Source organism: Tachyglossus aculeatus, chromosome 10, assembly GCF_015852505.1.
Source record: "Tachyglossus aculeatus isolate mTacAcu1 chromosome 10, mTacAcu1.pri, whole genome shotgun sequence".
Classification (NCBI taxonomy): Eukaryota; Metazoa; Chordata; class Mammalia; order Monotremata; family Tachyglossidae; genus Tachyglossus; species Tachyglossus aculeatus.
Genome location: NC_052075.1, coordinates 22,993,772 through 23,013,539, shown reverse-complemented (window position 1 = coordinate 23,013,539; position 19,768 = coordinate 22,993,772). Strand labels below are relative to the sequence as shown.

Here is a 19,768-nt window from a genome sequence, read left to right as displayed (position 1 = left end):
AACTTGTACTTCCCAAGCGCTTAGTACAGTGCTCTGCACACAGTAAGCGCTCAATAAATACGATTAATTGATTGATTGATTGATTGACAGAACAGGGCCAGACAGGACAGGAGGGGACCGGACCGGGCAGGACAGGACAGGACCGGACAGGACCGGACCCGACCCGGCCGGACAGGACAGGAGGGGACCGGACAGGACCGGACCCGACCATACAGGACCGGACAGGACAGGACCGGACCCAACCCTACAGGACCGGACAGGACAGGACAGGACCGGACCGGACCGGACAGGACAGGAGGGGACGGGAGGGGACAGGACAGGACGGGAGAGGAGCAGCTGAGGTTCTTCCCGCTGCTCCATTTCCCAGGCCGGACCCCGCATTGTGCCCCTTCCCCTCCCGGGACATCCGACTGCCGCAGAGGGTGTTGGCGGTTGGATGGGAGGATGCTGGCGGATGGATTCATTCGTTCATTCAATCGTACCTATTGAGCGCTTCCTGTGTGCAAAGCACTGGACTAAGCGCTTGGGAAGTACAAATCGGCTACAGATAGAGACGGGTCCCTACCCAACGTCTAGAACGGGCTCGATGCTGGCGGATGGATGGGAGGATGCTGATGGATGGATGGATGGATGGAAGGGCCAAACTGTACTACTCCCAGAGGAGACTTCGGGACCTACTTTTTCCTAAAGGGTTAACTGTCCCCACCCCTTCCCCTTTCTGCCCCTCTCCCTCCTCCTCTTCCTCCTCTTCCTCCCCCTGGTTCTCTTTTCCTCCTCCTCCACTTTTTCCCTCTCTTCCTCCTCCTCCTTGTTCTCTTTTCCTCCTCCTCCTTCTCCTCCTCCTCATTCTCCGCCTTGGTCCTCTTCCTTCCCCTCCCTCCCTGTCTCATCCCCCGCCCCCTGCCCCTCCCCCGTCCCCTCTCCGCCCCCAGGACCATCCCCGCCCCCGTCCCCCAAGCCGGAGTTGGGATGCGCGGGGCCGCCACTAAGCGCTGCGCTGTCAGCCGCCTGGGTGGCCGGCAGACGCGGCTCTGAGCTCCCCCCCCCCACCTCCGGCCCCCCAATCCCGCCCCCTCCGGTGGGCTCCCCCCCCCCCCAAGGGGGGTCCCTCCCGCCGGACCTCCACCTCCCAACGGGCGCTCTGGCCCTGGGGAAATTTGGCCGGCCAAGGCCGGTGGACGCTGGCCCCGGAGGAAGGGACGGTGGGGAGGACCAGGAAGAGGAGGAGGAAGAAGAAGACGGCGTCGGAGGGGTCCACGGACCTGGACAGGACCTCTCCCCACTCCCATGGAGCCCCCCACCCTGTAGGATGACCTTCCCGGCCCTGCTGAATGTCAGCTTCGACGGGAACCGCCCGGACGAGGGAGGCGGCAGGGACCGGTCAGTGTCGGGGCCCGGGCCGGGGCCCGGACCGGGGCAAGGGCCGGGGGTCGTCGACGGCGCCCCGGCCGGGTGTCCGGCCAACGGCACGGCCGCCCCCTCGGAGCTCACGGCCCAGGCGGTGGGCGTCGGGCTCTTCCTGGCCTGCTTCATCTTGTTCGCCGTGGCCGGGAACGTCCTGGTCATCCTGTCGGTGGCCTGCAACCGCCACCTGCACACGGTCACCAACTACTTCATCGTCAACCTGGCGGTGGCCGACCTACTGCTGAGCGCCGCCGTGCTGCCCTTCTCGGCCACCCTGGAGGTGCTGGGCTTCTGGGCCTTTGGCCGCGCCTTCTGCACCGTCTGGGCCGCGGTGGACGTCCTGTGCTGCACCGCCTCCATCCTCAGCCTGTGTGTCATCTCGGTGGACCGCTACATCGGGGTCAAGCACTCCCTCAGGTACCCGGCCATCATGACGGAGCGGAAGGCCGCGCTCATCCTCACCCTGCTCTGGGCCGCCTCCGTGGTCATCTCGGTCGGGCCGCTGCTGGGCTGGAAGGAGCCCCAGCCGTCCAGCGACACGGTCTGCACCATCACGGAGGAGGCCGGCTACGCCGTCTTCTCGTCCATCTGCTCCTTCTACCTGCCCATGGCCGTCATCCTGGCCATGTACTTCCGCGTCTACGTGGTGGCCCGCCGGACCACACGCAGCCTGGAGGCCGGCGTCAAGAAGGAGCGCGGGAAGTCGGCCGGGGTGGTGGTCCTGAGGATCCACTGCCGCAGCGCGCTCGACGCCCCCCACGCCGGACCCGGGCCCGGAGTCGGGACCGGACCCACGACCGGACCCGGGACGGGATCCAAGGGGCCCAAGGGCCCCACCTTCCGCAGCTCCCTGTCCATCCGCATGCTTAAGTTCTCCCGCGAGAAGAAGGCCGCCAAGACGCTGGCCATCGTGGTGGGCGTCTTCGTCCTCTGCTGGTTCCCCTTCTTCTTCATCCTGCCCCTCGGTGAGTCACCCCCACCCCCAGCCGGCCCCCAAAACCTTCTCCCCTGCACTGGTCCTCTCCCCCACCCCTCATCACCGCGACCTACACCCCTCCAGACGCACACATTCTTCGCCCTTCCAGAACCGGCCCTCTCAGGGATCCTTCACACAGCCCCTTCAGACACGCATGTACGGACCCACGGGCCGTGGACACGCTCTTCTGCATGGCTTAGTGAAAAGAGCACAGGCTTGGGAGTCAGAGATCATGGGTTCTAATCCCGGCTCTGCCACTTGTCAGCTGTGTGACTTTGGGCAAGTTACTTAACTTCTCTGGGCCTCAGTTCCCTCATCTGTAAAAGGGGGTTGAAGACTGTGAGCCCCACGTGGGACAACCTGATTACCTTGTATCTACCCCAGTGCTTAGAACAGTGGTTGGCACATAGTAAGCACTTAACAAATATTATTATTATTATTATTATTATTATTATTATTATTATTATTATTATTATTATTAGAACCAGCCCTCTTCCCGGTCATTCACACCATCCGTTCAGACACCAGCACACACATGCTCACACGTACACACTCTTTTGGCCCCTAGAACTGGCCCTCTCCTGTGTCGCCCACACCGCCCCTTTGGACACACGGGGACACACACACACACACACACACACACACACACACACACACTCGCGCCACACAATCTTCTGCCCTCCCCCCGCCCCGCCCCCCAGAACCTCCCCTCTCCTGGGTCGTTCACTTCACCCCTCCGGACCTACAAAAACGCAAGCCCACACATGCATACACATACACACACATGTACACACTCTTAAGCCCCCCGAGAAACAGGCCTCTCTGGGTTGTTCACACCGCCCTTTTGGGGACACAAATGCCCAAACACACACACACACACACACACACACACAAGTTGTGATCCCACCCTCATATTGGTCCTAACCTTGGTGGTGGTACTTTCAGGAATTGCCGTGGATGTATGAGGTTATGTGTAGCCAGAGGGACTCCTTGGGCATGTAGGTTCTACATGGAGATTAATCAAATACCATTATTATTATTATTATTATTATTATTATTATATTATTATTATCAAGAGCCTGCCCGTCTTCATGTATGCTCTTAGAAGTGTGTTTGCCAGTGGCTCTGACAGCTCCTAAGTTAACAGAGCATCTTTCGCGATTACACTACAGTCCTCTTTACCTCCTTGCCTAAACCCTCCTTTAAGTGTGCACTGTGTGTGTGTGTGTGTGTGTGTGTGTGTGTTTAAATAGTGGTACCTTTATCTTGCGGGGAGGAGTCTAAGTGTGTCTGGTTAAGTGTGTTTGTGCGTGTTTCTGCATGCATCTCTAGGATATGTGTGAAGGTATTTCAAGGGTCTGTTTAGGTCATTCTCTAGACTGTAAGCTCATTGTGGGCAGAGAATGTGTCTGTTGTATTGTTACATCGTACCCTCCCAAGTGCTTAGTACAGTGCTCTGCACACAGTAAGAGCTCGATATACGATGCAATTGACTAACTGTGTGAGTGGGCCTGCTTTGGGTGTGCGGGTGAGTTGTGTATATGTGAACTTGCGGGTGCGTATTTCTTTGTGTGTGCGTCTCCGGGCTTGTGTGGGTACATGTGTACATGTGGGCAACATCTACACGTTCATTCAAGCGTATTTATTGAGTGCTTACTGTGTGCAGACCACAGTTCTAAGTGTTTGGGAAGTACAGTTCAGCAAATCTCTGTGTATATAAATACGTGTGTCTGGGTGAGTTGGGTTGAGTGTGTATGTGAACATAATAATAATAATAATAATGTTGGTATTTGTTAAGCGCTTACTATGTGCAAAGCACTGTTCTAAGCGCGGGGGTAGATACAAAGGTAATCAGGTTGTCCCACGTGGGACTCACAGTCTGAGGTGGGCGAGGCTGGGGGAGATTAATGGGTGAGGTTGGGGGCCAGAGGAGGGCGAGGCTGGACGAGGCCGTGCGGAGGCAGAGGCGGGATCGGGGGTTAAGCAGGTGGGTCAGCCTGCCCGGCTTGTGTTGGCCGCCTTAGTTTCCCCCCGGCTGGCGCCCAGCCCGGGGCGGGGGCAGTGGGGGTGTACGTGTGGACAGGGGAGAGGGGAGAGGGGAGGGGAGGGGAGAGAGGCGAGGCCGGCAGGGCCTCTGAGCTGGGGCCCGACAGCCCTCTGCTTCCTAAGATGCTCGGGATGCAGACGCGCACACAGAAACACCCTCACCCTCACACTCACACTCACAAGCGTTTTGGTGTCGGAGACCTCGCGACCCCCAGGGATCCCCCCCCACGGGCGAAGAGCAAACTTTCCCCCCGCCCTGTCCTGTGCCGGGGTCCCTGGTCCTCCCGCTGCCTCCGTCCGTCCAGCCCCGCTGGGGGACGGGGCCAGAGCGGGTCTGCTCGGAGCTGGAGTCGGGGGTGGGCAACCCTGGAACGGACAACAACGAACCCAACCGTGCCCAGCCCTGCCCTGCCCTCTCCAGCCCAGCCCTGCTCTGCCCTGCCCCCGGTCCCTGCCCTCAGGGCAGCCCCAGCGGGCACGGAGGGCTCCTACTGGGAATTCTTTCTCCCATCCTCGGTGTACCGATTTACGTGTGGGGATCACTCTTTGTCCACCAAACTGGCAGTGGGGGATGTTTATCCTGTCTCCCCCATCAGACTGGCAGCCCCCAGAGGGCAGGGACCATGTCTCCTCCTCCTTCTGCTCCTCCTCCAGTGCCCAGTATAGTGTGAGTATCTGTGTGTGTGTGTGTGTGTGTGTGTGTCCCGTCTCCCTCCCCCCCCCCCCCCCCCCATTAGACAGGTAGCCCCTCAAGAGCAAGGACCGGGTTTCCTGCCCCTGTCCCTCCCCGTGCCCAGTGGAGTGTGTGAGGTAGGGATGGGTGTGTGTGATTTTATCTCTCTCCCCACCCCCCACCCCTGTCCCCCAATCTGACTTGCAGCCCCTTGAGGGCAAGGACCATTGTACCTCCTTTTTTCCCCTCTGTCTTTCCCAGCAGGGCTTGAGTAAGTGCTCTCTCCCGAGTGGAAAGTAAGGGTAGTTTGTTGACTGGCAGCATGGCAAATAATTTAGATCCTTGGGAAGGGGAAATCTCCCACCTGCTTGCAAAATCTACCCTCTCTACCTGTGCCACTGACTCCATCCCTCCTAACCTTCTGAAATCACCTGAGCCCCCTCTTCTTCCCTCCCTGACCACCCTCTTTAACTGCTCACTCTCTCATAGCTCCTTCCATTCTGCCTTCAAACAGACCCTTGTCTCTCCTATACTGGCCTCCCAAATCTACCTCACTAACCTCAGTCTCTGCTTTGCAGTCTCGCATTTTCCTCCTGCCTCAAAGAAGCAGTGTGGCGCAGTGGCAAGAGCCTAGGCTTGGGAGTCAGAGGTCGTGGGTTCTAATCCCGGCTCTGCCACTTGTCAGCTGTGTGACTTTGGGCAAGTCACCAAACTTCTCTGTGCCTCAGTTACCTCATCTGTCAAATGGGGATTAAGACTGTTAGCCCCACGTGGGACAACCTGATCACCTTGTATCGCCCCCCCCCCAACAGCGCTTAGAACAGTAAGCTTCACACATAGTAAGCGCTTAACACATATTATCATTATTATTATTATTATTATTATTAAAGGGACTCCACTGCACAACTATCACCCCACATCTATCCAGACTTATCAAATGTGTTATTTATACATGCTGCTTCCACCTCCTCTTCTCCAACTCCCTTCTTGACCCTTTCCAATCCAGCTTCCAACCTCTTCACTCCGTCGACAGTACACTCTGTTTCTCTCTGAGGTCGCCAATAACCTCCTTGCCAAATCCAACAGACTTTTCTCCACTGCCTTTGGCATCAGGGATTACATCCTTCTTCAGGGAATCGTACCCATCCTTTGTTTCTCTGACAGTTCTTTACTGGTTCTCCTAGCTGATCCTTCTCAGTGTCTTTCGGCGGCTTTTCATCATCAATGGTATTTATTGAGCACTTAGTCTGTGCAGAACACTGTACTAAGTGCTTGGGAGAGTCCAATACAACAGTTCCTGAGGGGAGTGGGAATAAATTGAGACTGGCCTCCCACTGACCTCAGACTCTCCTTTGCAGTCTCACATTTCTTCCTGCCTCCAGGACATTTCTTCCTTGCTTTCAACGACCCCCCCAGTCCCACCCCTGCCCAGACATCAACTTCAACGTGTTCAAAACTTACCCCTCAAATCCTCTCCTCATCACAAGTGACAACACCACCATCCTCCCCATCCCTTTCAAGCTTGCTATCTTGGCATTGTTCTTGAGTCTTCCCTCTCTTTTAGTCTGACACCAAATCCTGTCGGTTCTTCCTCCACAACATTTCCAGAACTCCTCCCTTCCTCTCCATCCAAATGGCCTGCCGGTCCAGGTAGTTGTCGCATCCAGTCTTAACCACTGCAAGTTTCCATGCCTCCAGCCTCTCCCCTCTCCAGTTCACAGTCTACCCGGATCATTTTTTTAAAACTTCTTACTGCCATTCCTCCAATACCTCCAATTGTGGTTCACTCCTCTCTTCAAATAAAAATGCCATGCCATTGGCTTGAAAGCACTCAATCAACTCTTTCCCTCTTATTTATCCTCTCTCCTCTCCTACTTCACCCCAGGTCACAATATGTTCCTCACAAGTTAAATTGCTCTATATTCCTCCTTTTCAACTCTTCTGCCATCAACCTTTTAGTCACATATCCCTCCTATTACCCAGCCGACCCCAGTTCTCTCCATCTTCAAAGCCCTCCTGAGATCACTTCTCCTCCAGAAGGCCTACCTCAAATAATCTGTAATCCCTCCATCTCATATCCACCAACCGTCCCTTCAGTCCTTCTGGGCTACCCTGTAGCATGTGCGTAATTGTGGTACTTTTTAAACACTAACTATGTGCTAAGTACTGTTCTAAGTTCCGGGGTAGATACAAGTTAATCAGGTTGGACACAGTCCATGGGGTTTACACTCTTAACCCCCATTTTACAGATGAGGTAACTGAGTCCCAGAGAAGTTAAGTGACTTGCCCAAGATCGCACAGCAGACATGTGGCGGAGCTGAGATTTATACTATTACTCTCCCAATCCGTAGTTCATAAGTGCTTGTCCAAGGTGCCATAAACTCCTCGAGGGCAGGAACTGTGTCTTCTTTTTTTTAATGACGATGGTATTTGCTATGTGCCAAGCACTGTGCTAACCATTGGGTTATATATAAGATAATCAGTTAGATACAGTCCCTGTCCCACATTGGGTCCACAATCTAGTGGGGAGGGAGAGTTGGTATTGAATCCCTGTTTTACAGATGAGGAAACAGAGGGCCAGAGAAGTTAAAAGGCCACACAGCAGGGAAGTGGCGGAGCTGGGATTAGGAACCAAGTCTTCTGACTCCCAAGCCCTTGCTCTTTCCGCTTTGGCCACGACACTTCCTACGCCATACCAAGTGCTTAGGCCAGTTCTCTACACACAATAGTTGCTCAAAAAATGCAGTCAGTTGGTAGATTCTAGGTCACCGCCTTCTCCTGAGCAGTCCATACGGTCTCGAATCGGTAAATGCTCTTCCTAAAGTGCCTCCCTGTCTCCCAGGAATGAAGAAGGATTTTACCCTAATCCTGACCCTTGAAAGTCAGGAAGTTACGTTCCCCCTGTGAGTTTATTCCTCTGAGCTCCTGCTCAGCCCAGACTGATTCAGCTGGTTCTTTCATCTTCATCCCATCCTTCCCAGGACAAGTTGTCTGTGGTCCCGATCTGACTGGGACTAGCATCTGTCAGCTCCATTCTTCCCTTCTCCTGCAGTCACTCAGCATGCCCTGGGCCCCTCCAGGAAGCAGGACCCTGAAGCAGGTCCAGCAGGGTCCTTGTTGGGGGACAGTCCTGGCGACCCTGTCCTCGGGGAGCCCCAATCTGGTGAGGGGGATAGGATAGACCCACAGACAGACCCCATCTACCCAGACAGACCCAGGAGGAGGGAGTGGATAATAATAATAATAATAATAATAACAATAATAATAGTTGTGGTATTTGTTAAGCACTTACTATGTGGCAGGCACTGTACTAAATCCTAGGGCGGGTACATGCAAATTGGGTTGGACACAGTTTCTGTCCCACAAAAAGTGTGGGGTTGTGGATGAGGAGGTGGCGGGGTCAAGGGATGATCCTGGGAAGCTGGAGGATCCTGGAAAGTTGGAGGAGTGAGTAGGGGCCATTGGGCCAGACAAAGCCTTAGCTCATTAGATTTCATTCATTCATTCAATTTATTCCTTCAATACATCCTACCTCTGGCCTGGAATGCCCACCCTCCTCACATCTACCAAACTAGCTCTCTTCCCCCCTTCAAAGCCCTACTGAGAGCTCACCTCTTCCAGGAGGCCTTCCCAGACTGAGCCCCCTTTTCCTCTCCTCCTCCTTCCCTCCCCATCACCCCTACCCCTCCCTCTGCTCTACCCCCTTCCCCGCCCCACAGCACTTGTGTGTATTTGTACATATTTATTATTCTAATTTATTAATGATATGTATATATCTATAATTCTATTTATCTATTTTGTTGCTATTGATGCCTGTCTACTTGTTTTGTTTTGTTGTCTGTCTCCCCCTTCTAGACTATGAACCCACTGTTGAGTAGGGATTGTCTCTATCCATTGCCGAATTGTACTTTCCAAGTGCTTAGTACAGCACTCTGCACACAGTGCTCAATAAACATGATTGAATGAATGAATGAATATTTATTGAGTGCTTACTGTGTGAAAAGCACTGCACTAAGCAAAGAACTGCACTAAGTGCTTGGAAAGTACAAACGCAGTGAGCTCAGTCTAGAGGTGGAGACAGACATTAATATAAATAAATAAGTACATAAACCATGGCTCAGTGGAAAGAGCCCAGGCTTTGGAGTCAGAGGTCATGGGTTCAAATCCAGGCTCCGCCAATTGTCAGCTGTGTGACTTTGGACAAGTCACTTAACTTCTCTGTGCCTCAGTTTCCTCATCTTTAAAATGGGGATGAAGACTGTGAGCCCCACAGGGGACAACCTGATTACCTTGTAACCTCCCCAGTGCTTAGAATAGTGCTTTGCACATAATAAGCACTTAATAAATGGCATTATTATTATTATTATAAATGACAGATATACACATATGTGCTGTAGGATGGGAGGGAGGATGAATGAAGGAGCAAGTAAGAGTGGTGCAGAAGGGATTGGGAGAAGAGGAGAGGGGGGCTTAGTCAAGGAAGGCTTCTTGGAGAAGATGTGCCTTCAATAAGGCTCTGAAGTTTGGGAGAGATTTGACCCAAGACTGGACTTTTTATCAGACCGGGGCTGGGGCTCTGCGGCCTGCAGGGACAGCTGTCCCCTGGGCTCCTGGAACTATGATTCCCAGCAGCCATGGCATTTCAAACCCCAGAATGCTAGACCCAGGCCAAGTATGCTCGCTCCCGCTCCTGTCTGGGGCCTGGGTAGGGAGCAGCATCCAGCACAGATGAGTGAGCCAGGTCTGGGGCCTGGAAGCAGATGAGGTGGCAAGGAGCAATTAATCAATCAATCTGTGGTATTTATTGAGCACTTACTATGTGCAGAGCACTGTACTAAGTGCTTTGGAGAGGACAATACAACAGAGTTGGCAGAAACTTTCCCTGCTGAAAATGATTTTACAGTCTAGAGGGGGAGATAGACATTCCTATAGAAAGTTTACAATTTAAAGATATGGTATGTAAGTGATGTGGGGTGAATATCAAATGTCCAGTTGTGGCTCTTCATTCAACTCCCTGGGCCTTCATTTATTTGCCTAAATGTAAAGTGGGGAGATTCATTCATTCAATCGTACTTATTGAGTGCTTACTGTGTGCAGAGCACTGTACTAAGCGCTTGAAAAGTACAATTCAGCAGGGTGGGAGGCGAGGAGGGAAGGCATTGGCTTTGTGCCAGCTCTGCCCTTTGCATACAAATACAAAGTAGCCTTAGCTATTGTTGGCAAAGGAAAAACCTGTAAAAGGGTCTGTCACCCAAGAAAATGGCTTTCAGCCCCAGTGTTTTCTCCTTCCTGGTGTGCTGCCGATGGAAGCATCCCACTTAGTAGTCTGTCCCTCTTTGCTGGTCTCTGCTCCAGAGCCGCGGCTGATTTAAGGGCAGTTCGCTGGGGTTTCAGGGGTGGACAGATTCTCCCCTCCTCCTTTTCTGGTCGTATTGCAGAAGACTGTAGGCCTGAGACTCCCTGGGTGGGTGGGCGGGTGGAGTGAGAGGCTGAGGGCTGTCTTGGGAGGGGGCTCCTTCCCCGCCCCTGGGGCAGTGGAAATGGCAGGAGCGAGGGAAGTGTACGGGAGGGGGGACTGACTAGCAGGGTGGCCCCCCATCTTCCTGCTGGGGGTGGAGAGGCCTGGCTGAACCTTGCCGCTCTGATAGATATTAATAATAATAAATAATAATCATGGTATTCATTAAGTGCTTACTATGTGCCAAGCACTATTCTAAGTGCTGGGGTAGATACAAGGTAATCAGGTTGTCCCACGTGGGGCTCATAGTCTTAATCCCCATTTTACAGATGAGGTAACTGAGGCACAGAGAAGTTAAGTGGCTTGCCCAAGATCACACAGCAGATGAGTGGCGGAGGCAGGATCAGAACCTACGTCCTCTGACTCCCACTCCTGTGCTCTTGCCACTAAGCCACGTGGCTTCTCCTATGCCATTCAGTAGATTACCCCCACTCTGCACGGGCCAAGCATGAGCACCTCCACACCCATGGGATGGAAGCAGCATGGAGTAATGGATAGATCACAGACCTGGGAATCAGAAGGTCAGGGGCTCTAACCCCTGCTCCACTGCTTGTCTGTTGTGTGACCTTGGACAAGTCACTTTACTTCTCTGTGCCACAGTTACCTCATCTGTAAAATGGGATCCAGACTGTGAGCACCCTGTGGGACAGGGACTGCGTGCAACCCAATCTACTTGTATCGACCCCAGCACTTAGTACAGTGCCTGGCACATAGTAAGTTCTTAACAAATACCATAATTAAATTAATTAATCCCCAGCAGGTGAGGGTTGGCTTGCCCCTGCCCTGCGTGGGACAAGGATGGATACCCCCACCCCCAGCATTCATTCATTCAATCAATCGTATTTATTAAGCGCTTACTATGTGCAGAGCACTGTACTAAGCGCTTGGAAAGTACAAGTAGGCAACATATAGAGATGGTCCCTCCCCAACAACGGGCTCACAGCAGGCCAGGGTTGGATTGCTCCCACCAGTAGGGCCAGGCCACAGAGCAGGGCTTCCAGAGATGGAACAGCATCCTGGGTGAGGTCAGCAGAGGATAGAGCTGAAGGACCACGGGTTCCTCTTACCCTTTCCCTTATAGAATTACCGGGCGAGGGCCTACCAGCCTACTGTTGTCCCAGCAGGGAATTCTGGGCGGCGGGGATCCCGCAGAATGGTCCAGCATGTGTCAACTAAGGACCTGCTGGGACAACGGATTTCCAGCTTTCTTCTTCATTCATTCATTCATTCAATCATACGTATTAAGAGTTTACTGTAGTTCTTCCTGCCCCGGAGGGTGGGTCGGCTTAATGGTGGCACCCGAGACGTTGGTCTGGATCGGGTCTGGGGTCTAGGGTCCGGTGGCCAGAAGGCGGATGGTCAGGTTTCCTAGAAACGCAGTAATGTAACTTTTATGGATATGTGCTCTGAAGCAAGTCGGCTAAACGCCTTTATCCAAGAGCACTTCCTGGCTGGTGTAGGTCTTCCCCATCCAGGAAGCCATCCTTGGTTTTCACCAAAATTCCTCCTGAAGCTATCCACCTCTACTCATGGCCTTTATGGACACTGTGACAATTGTTTCTGCCCAATCTAAATACCAATCATTGAATCCGCAGGGTCGAGAGGGTCGCCTATCTCAGGCAAACTGGGGGACAGAGAGAGATACATCAACCTTGTAAAAGCCACCTAAGATAATTGGGCCTTAAAAATATTTTCAAAGAAACGAGTGACCAAGTGTTTATTTTCTACACAGGGTGGGAACTCCTGGGTGGGGCCTTCTGGGGATTGCTTACATCATTAAGGGGAGGAGTTAGGAGTAGGGAAGAAAGCATGTTGATATCATTTTGTAGCACTGACATGCATTTTTTTGGGCTCCAGAAAAATGCAAGGAAGCACAGCTTGAGAAGCAATTTGGCCTAGTAGAAAGAGCCCAGGCCTAAGAGTCAGGGGGCTGGGTTCTAATCCCAGCTCTGCCATTTGTCTGCCGTGTGACCTTGGGCAAGTTATTTCACTTCTCTGGGGGCCCTAGTTTCTTCACGTGTAAAATGAGGAGTCAATTTCTGTTCTCCCTCCCTTTTAGACTGCAATCTCCATTTGGGACAGGGACTGTGTTTAGCCTGATTATCTTGTATCGACCCCAGTGCTTAGTTCAGAGTTTGGCACATAGTAAGCACTTAACAAATACCAGAATTATTATTATTTAACAGTTTCCCCCACAGGTCACTTGGGCAAATGCCCCAAAGTCCTCTGTAGTCTGCTGACTTTCCTCAGTTCTAACTTCCATCCTTCCTGCTGCAGTTTAGCAAGAACCACACAGTGTGACCCTCCAGAAAGTGCATTTCCCTCTCTGAGCTTCAGTTTCCTCATCAGCAAAGCAGAGGGAGAGCAATAATGATTTACCTTTCATGGGCGTCCGGTGGGGGGACGATGGGAGGGGAGAATGAATGGCAATGCCAGAAAAGTTGCTTGGCAACTGTGAAAAAAAATCCAGATGAGGGCTACAACCCGATGACAATTGTGGCTTCTCAGCAGCCTGTGTGAAAGCCATCTCTGTTCAGCCCCTGGACCTGGCAGGAACAAGAGGAAAACAAACAAGACGGCCAATTCCCAGGGGATTCAGCCACTTGGGCTCTGAACTGACCAATCCACCCTGTGTGGAATCGCCGCTTCCCTCTCTCAGAAAACAGTTATCAAGCTGGGGGCCAGAACATTTGAGAAGAGAGTCTGGAAAATGAGGGGTCCCGGAATGGGATGCAGGGGAAGGTGGGGTGGGGGGGGGACTTTAAGTAATAGTAATGATAATCATGATAATTATCCCCCTCTAGACTGTAGGCTCACTGTGGGCAGGGAATGTGACTGCCAACTCTGTCATACTGCACTCTCATAAGTGCTTAGTACAGGGATCTGCACGTAGTAAGCGCTCAACAAATACCACCGATGATGGTGGGATTTGTTAAATGCTAATTGTGTGCCGAGCACTGTACTCAGCCCTGAAGTAGATGCAAACTAATTCACTTAATTCACTTAATTCACTAATGTCCCTGTCCCACATGAGGCTCACAGTCTATGAGGGAGGGAGAACAAGTATTGAATCCACATTAGAGATGAGGAAACTGAGGCACATAGATGCTAAGTGACTTGCCCAAGGTCACACAGCCAACAAGGGGAGGAGTTGGGATTTGAACCCAGATCCTCTGACTCCCAGCTCTGTGCGTTTTCCACTAGGCCATGCTGCTTTAGCTTATTACCCAGAAGAGGATGGATGGTCACTCTTCTAGTAACCTCCGAAGTTTTGTCTTTGACCCCCACCCACTTCCTGTGGAGGTATGTAAGGTGGGAAGGACAGGGCAGGGAGACTTCTTGAGCAAACTGGCTCACGTGCTGATCAGAACTTCCAGTCGCTTCTGGAAGAAATAACTCCCAAGTGCACAGGATCAGAACCTGTCAGTAGAGGAAATTGTGGGATTGATTGGGGGGACGGGAAACAGCCGATGAGCCCATGATAAAAGCTTATGGGACCATTAAGGCGGTGGACAGGGCAAGTAGGGCGTGGTGGCTCCCGAAATCTCACAGACCCCCAGGATGGGGGAGGTTCTGGAACTTGAGGGTGGAAGGATCATGGCAAAAGCAGCATAGTCTAAGGGTTAGAGCATGGGCCTGAGAGTCAGAAGGACCTGAGTTCTAATCCCCACTCTGCCACTCTGCTGCATGACCCTGGGCAAGGCACTTCACTTCTCTGTACCTCAGTTACCTCATCTGTAAAACAGGGATGAAGACAGTGAGCCCGGTGTGGACTTTGGAACATGGCCTTTGTCCAACCTGATTAACTTGTATCTACCCCAGTGCTGAGTACAGTGCCTGGGACATAGTAAGAGAATAACAAATACCATGAATAAAAAAAGAGACACCTCTTCACCCACTCAGTGTCTGCTTGTGCTAGGGCTATGGGTTAAACCTGATGACACCCTTCCCTCCATCATTTGAGGTACAACATTTATTTTTTTTTTCTGGCAAATTAAACCCAAGGAAGAACTTTATAACAGTGAATATTCTGAAACCTGGAGTGACCAGAGAAAGTTGGGGTGTGTGGGAAGGGGTAGGGGGTCAACTCTCTATCTGGATGTCTTCAAAAACAAGAGAGGCCACCATTTGAGCAGGTTGGTTTGGAGTGATCTGCAGGGGGATGGAATAAATGACCTTAGAGAAACAGTATGGTCCAGGGTGAAGAGCATCAGCCTAGGAGTCAGAAGATGAGGTTTCTAGTCCTGGCTCCACGACTGGCCTGCTGGGTGATGTCTCTGGGCCTCAGTTTCCCCATGTGTAAAATGGGGGTGAAATAACTGTCCTCCCTTCCCCTTAGACTGAGTGCTCCATGTGGGACAGGGACCACGTGCATCCTGATTATCTTGGCAGATGGTAGCACTTTAGAGATACCACAACTATCATTATCATTATTGTTATTTTTATAATTATTATATTGTGAAGCTCACAGTCTAAGTAGTTATAGTGGTATCATTATTATTGTTGTTACTGTTATCATTATTATGTTGCAATGTATCTTCCAAGCTGAGAGTTTGAGGGGCGTTGTCCCTCAAAGTGGGGAAAGTTTTGAACACTGTGATACTCCGCTTCCAGTTACCTAACAGGTGACGATAGTCCATTGGTGGGATGCCAGCTGCCGAGCTTTCCCATATCAATTCTTGACCCCTCAGTCACCAGTCCCATCCGGCTCATCAGGGAAACCTTTGCCCAAACCCTGCCCAGCACAGTACCAGGGTCAACCCTGAGGCTGTGATGCTTTCTGCCCTGCTGACTCTTGAGTCTGGCTGTCCTGCCCCTGCACTCCCACCCCACCCCATCCATGCCCCCCACCCTTTTCCCCCCATATCTTGCCCCCTTGCTCCATACCCTGACCTTCCTGCCTCCCAGCCCCTGTTCCCAGTCCCCCTAGAATCTGCTGGACTTTCGCTCCAGCTGTGATCTCGTGGGAGACTTCTCCAGATGCTCTCAGTCTGACTCAGCCCCCCCAGGGTCCCTGCCTTCCGGCATTCAGACTAGCGTACTGTCCAACTCCCGGTGGGGGAAGGGGAGCCTGCCGGCCCCTAACGCCACCTTCCTCGCTTTGGGGTCCAGATAAGGTCTCAGAGGCTACCCCAAGTTAGTGAGACCGGGACTCCTCCTTCTAGCCTGGGGAGGCGAGAACAGCCAAGCCCTGGGTTGGTGAGAAGTGCACAAGCTGGACTATGAAGCTCTGTGATAGCAGGGATTTGTTATTCTCTCTCGCACTCGGTCCAGTGGTCTGCATCCAGTCGGCAAGCAGCACGTATCATTGGTTATGGATGGATGGATTTATTCATTTTTTATTTAGATTAATACCTGTCTTCCCCTCTAGGCTGTATGCTCCCTATGAGCAGGGAACATGTCTCTGTTGTATTGTAGTTTTTGTTGGTTTTTCTATGTAATATTTCTTAATCACTTACTATGTGCCATATTCATTCAATCGTATTTATGCTTTTGTGGGGTGAGTGATCTATCTACTGACAATCAGATTTTATCCCCAGCTGCACACAGCACCAGCAGGCCATTTTGGGACCAAAGGTCTTTGTGCCCTGAGCAAATAATAATAATTAATAATAATATTGGTATTTGTTACGTGCTTACTTTGCGCCATGCATGGTGCTGGGGTAATTACAAATCAAGTTGCACACAGTCTCTGTCCCACACAAAGTAGGCTATAGGCTAGGTAGGTATAGTGATATTTCTTTTTTTGATTTTTATTTTTTTAATGGTATTTCTTAAGCTCAGGCACTCTGTGCCATTACTTCATTCAGTTGTATTTATTGAGTGCTTACTGGGTGCAAAGCACTTTACTAAGCACTTGGGAGAGTGTGATATAAAAACTGACAGATTCCCTCCCCAAAATGATCTCACAGTCTAGAGGGGGAGACAGACATTAATAAAAATAAATAAATAAATTAAGTAATTAATTACAAATATATACATATGTGCTGTGGGGCTGGGAGGGAGGATGAATGAAAGGAGCAAGTCAGGGTGACACAGAAGGGAGTGGAAGAAGAGGAGAGGAAGGTTTAGTCAGGGAAGGCTTCTTGGAGGAGATGTGCCTTCAATAAGGCTTTGAAGCGGGGGAGAGTAATTGTCTGTCTGATATGAGGAGGGAGGGCATTCCAGGCCAGAGGTAGGATGTGGGTTTTAGACTTTTAGACTGTAAGCCCACTGTTGGGTAGGGACTGTCTCTATATGTTGCCAATTTGTACTTCCCAAGTGCTTAGTACAGTGCTCTGCACATAGTAAGCGCTCAATAAATACGATTGATGATGATGTGGGTGAGAGGTCGGAGGTGAAATAGATGAGATTAAGGTTCAGTGAGAAGGTTAGCACTAGAGGAACAACGTGTGCGGGCTGGGTTGGAGTAGGAGAGTAGCAAGGTGAGGTAACAGGGGAAAAGGTGATGGAGGGCTTTAAAGCCAATGGTGAAGAGTTTTTGTTTGATGGATGGGCAACCCCTGGAGTTTCTTGAGGAAACTCAACACCAGGCACTGTACTAAGCACTGGGGTAGATAGAAGCTAATTAGTTTGGACACAGTCCTTGCCCTACACCCAATCCCCATTTTACAGGTGAAGTAACTGAGGCACAGAGAAGTGAAGTGCCTTGTCCAAGGTCAGACAGCAGACAAGTGCCAGAACCAGGATTAGAACCCAGGTTCTTCGAACTCCCAGACCCGTGTTCTATCCACTAGGTCACTCTGCTCTTACTATGTACCAAGTACAGTACTAAGTGCTGGGGTAGATACAGGATAATCAGATCTCCTCACGGAGCTCACAGCTTAAGTAGGAAGGAGACCAGGTAATTGAATCCCCATTTTAGTGATGAGGGAACTGAGGCACAGAGACATGAAGTGAGTTGCCCCAGGTCCAACAGCACTCAAGTGGCAGGGCTGGGATTAGAACCCAGGTCCTCTGACTCCCAGGCTTGCGCTCTTTCTGCTAGATCACCGCTTCTTCAGACTGCTGGACCATTTGAACCTTCCCCGCACTTTGTCTTGGCCGAGGTTTCCCTTGGTGGTTCCCTGGCATCATGAGCTGTCAACCCACTGGTTCCCAAGCTAATTACGAGGCAAGGATGGAGCAGTGAAGAATGAAGAGCAGCTTAACAATGATCCTAATGGGCAAGTCGGGTATGTGCCAAGGGTGGTGACGGCACAGTTGGCTTGTTCCCTTCATATCTGTCTCCCTGCTGTAGCTTCTTCTTCCATCCTGCCCTGCTTGCCTGTGTGGCCCAAGACATCCCTCTGATTGACACCCAGCCCCCTCCACTTCTTCCCCACCTCAGCCCCAGTGACCCCACCCCCAGAGCCCTTCACCCCTTGCAGGATTTATGTAAATGCTCCGAAGGAGCTGGGTCTACCCCTCCCTGGTCTGCGCTCGTAAATGTCTGTTTTGTTTTCTGTCTTTGTCAATTGTGTGCCTTCCAAAATGTGTGTGTCTATCTGTGTGTGTGTGTGTGTGTGTGTGTGTGTATGTTTGTGTCTGTCCTGTCTTCCCCATCAGACTGGCAGCCCCTTGAGGGAAAGGACCCTGTCTCCACCACAAAACGATGGACAGAGGGAGGAGGAGTTTACAGTCTAGTGAGAGCATCTGTGTTGGAAATGTTTTTGGCCTGGGTTGGTGTGTGTTTATGTGTGTGTGTCCATGTGGGTGCATGTGTGTGGTTGCTTGTGCATGCATAGCCGTGCTTGTGAGCATGGCCTCACCACAGAAAAATCATGTCAGTCCCCTAATCTTCCAAAGTGTTTGACATCTTTCTCTTGGTCTGCTGGGAATTACCAGCAATCTCAACTTGGACACAAAATGTAAATGCCGAGAAAGCAGAACAGAAAATCCGGGGTGTTGTCTGTTAATTGAATTATTAGCCCTGTCTATCACTCTCCCGCAGTCTGTCCGACTCCTCCCAACTCCTGCATCCCTTTACCTGCTCAGACAAGTGAGTCTCAAGAGGGACTCTGGAAGCTTTGTACTTCTGCTGTTTCCTGTCTGGGTATGTGGGACTTTACACATCAGGAGCAGAACCTCAATTACTTATTTGGATTATCAAGTGAAGGGTGAATGAAAGGTGCCTCCTCTGCATCAAATAGAAATTCCTTACCATCCACTATAAAGCACTCAATCAGCTCACTCCATCCTACCTAACTTCACTGATCTCCTACTACCAACCAGCCTGCACATTCTGCTCCTCTAGTGCTAGCTTACCCACCGGCCCTGATATTTTCTATCTCACTGCCAACCCCTTTCTCATATCCTTCTCCTACCTTGGACCTCCTTCCCCCTCCATAAACACCAGACCACCACTCTCCCCACCTTCAAAGGTCACATCTCCTCCAAGAGGCCTTCCCCAGTTAAGCCCTCTTTTCCCTGTTTTGTGCTTCCTTTTGTGTTGTCTATGCACTTGGACCTGTGACCTTTGGACCTTTGTTATTCACCCCATCCTCAACCCCAAGGCCCTTATGTAAATATCTTTAAATTATATATTATAAGTTACTTATTTACATTAATGCCTGCCTCCCACTCAAGATTCTAAACTCGCAATGGGCAGGGAAAGTTTCTGCTAACTCTCCTGTACTCTCCCAAGTGCTTAGTACAGTGTTCTGCACAAAAGTACTCAATAAATATGATCGATTGATTGAGAGCCAGGCAGTCTGACAGAAAAACAGACAGCTAGATAAATCCAGATTGGTAGACAGATAGATTGTCAGAGAGATGTATGCACTGAAAAATATATAGACAGAAAGATTGAAGAGCTGAAAGACAGACAAACTGATGACTAGATAGATCAACAGACACATGGTTCTATTGTTCTCACCTAAGCGCTTAGAATGGATTTCTGTGCAGTATTGGGGAATATAAAATAGTGAGGAGTTCACAGGCTAGTGAGGAAGACAGACATTAAAATTAATTACAGGCAGGGGAGCAGCAGACTATGAGGAGAGGGACGTAAATGTTGGGGGGGGGAGGGGGTAAGTACCTAGATGCCTAGTGGTTATGGGTTATGGGTCACATGCAAAAATGATGCAGTAGTGGGAGGAAATAGGGTGGAGAGATGAGAGACTAGTCAGGGAAAGCTTCCTGGAGGAGATGTGATTTCAGTCAGGCTTTG

At 51.1% G+C, this 19,768-nt stretch overlaps 1 protein-coding gene across 2 annotated transcripts in view; it reads left to right on the top strand.

Moving 5' to 3' along the window:
* Positions 1–1,135: 1,135 nt before the first annotated feature.
* The window catches only part of ADRA1D (adrenoceptor alpha 1D), a 52,902-nt gene continuing 34,269 nt past the window's right edge, over positions 1,136–19,768 (top strand). For both annotated transcript variants that reach the window (XM_038752624.1, XM_038752623.1), the window contains exon 1: positions 1,136–2,369. In XM_038752624.1, the coding sequence (XP_038608552.1) occupies positions 1,310–2,369 (1,060 nt within the window). In that variant the 5' untranslated portion in view covers positions 1,136–1,309. The remainder of the gene's footprint in view (positions 2,370–19,768) is intronic.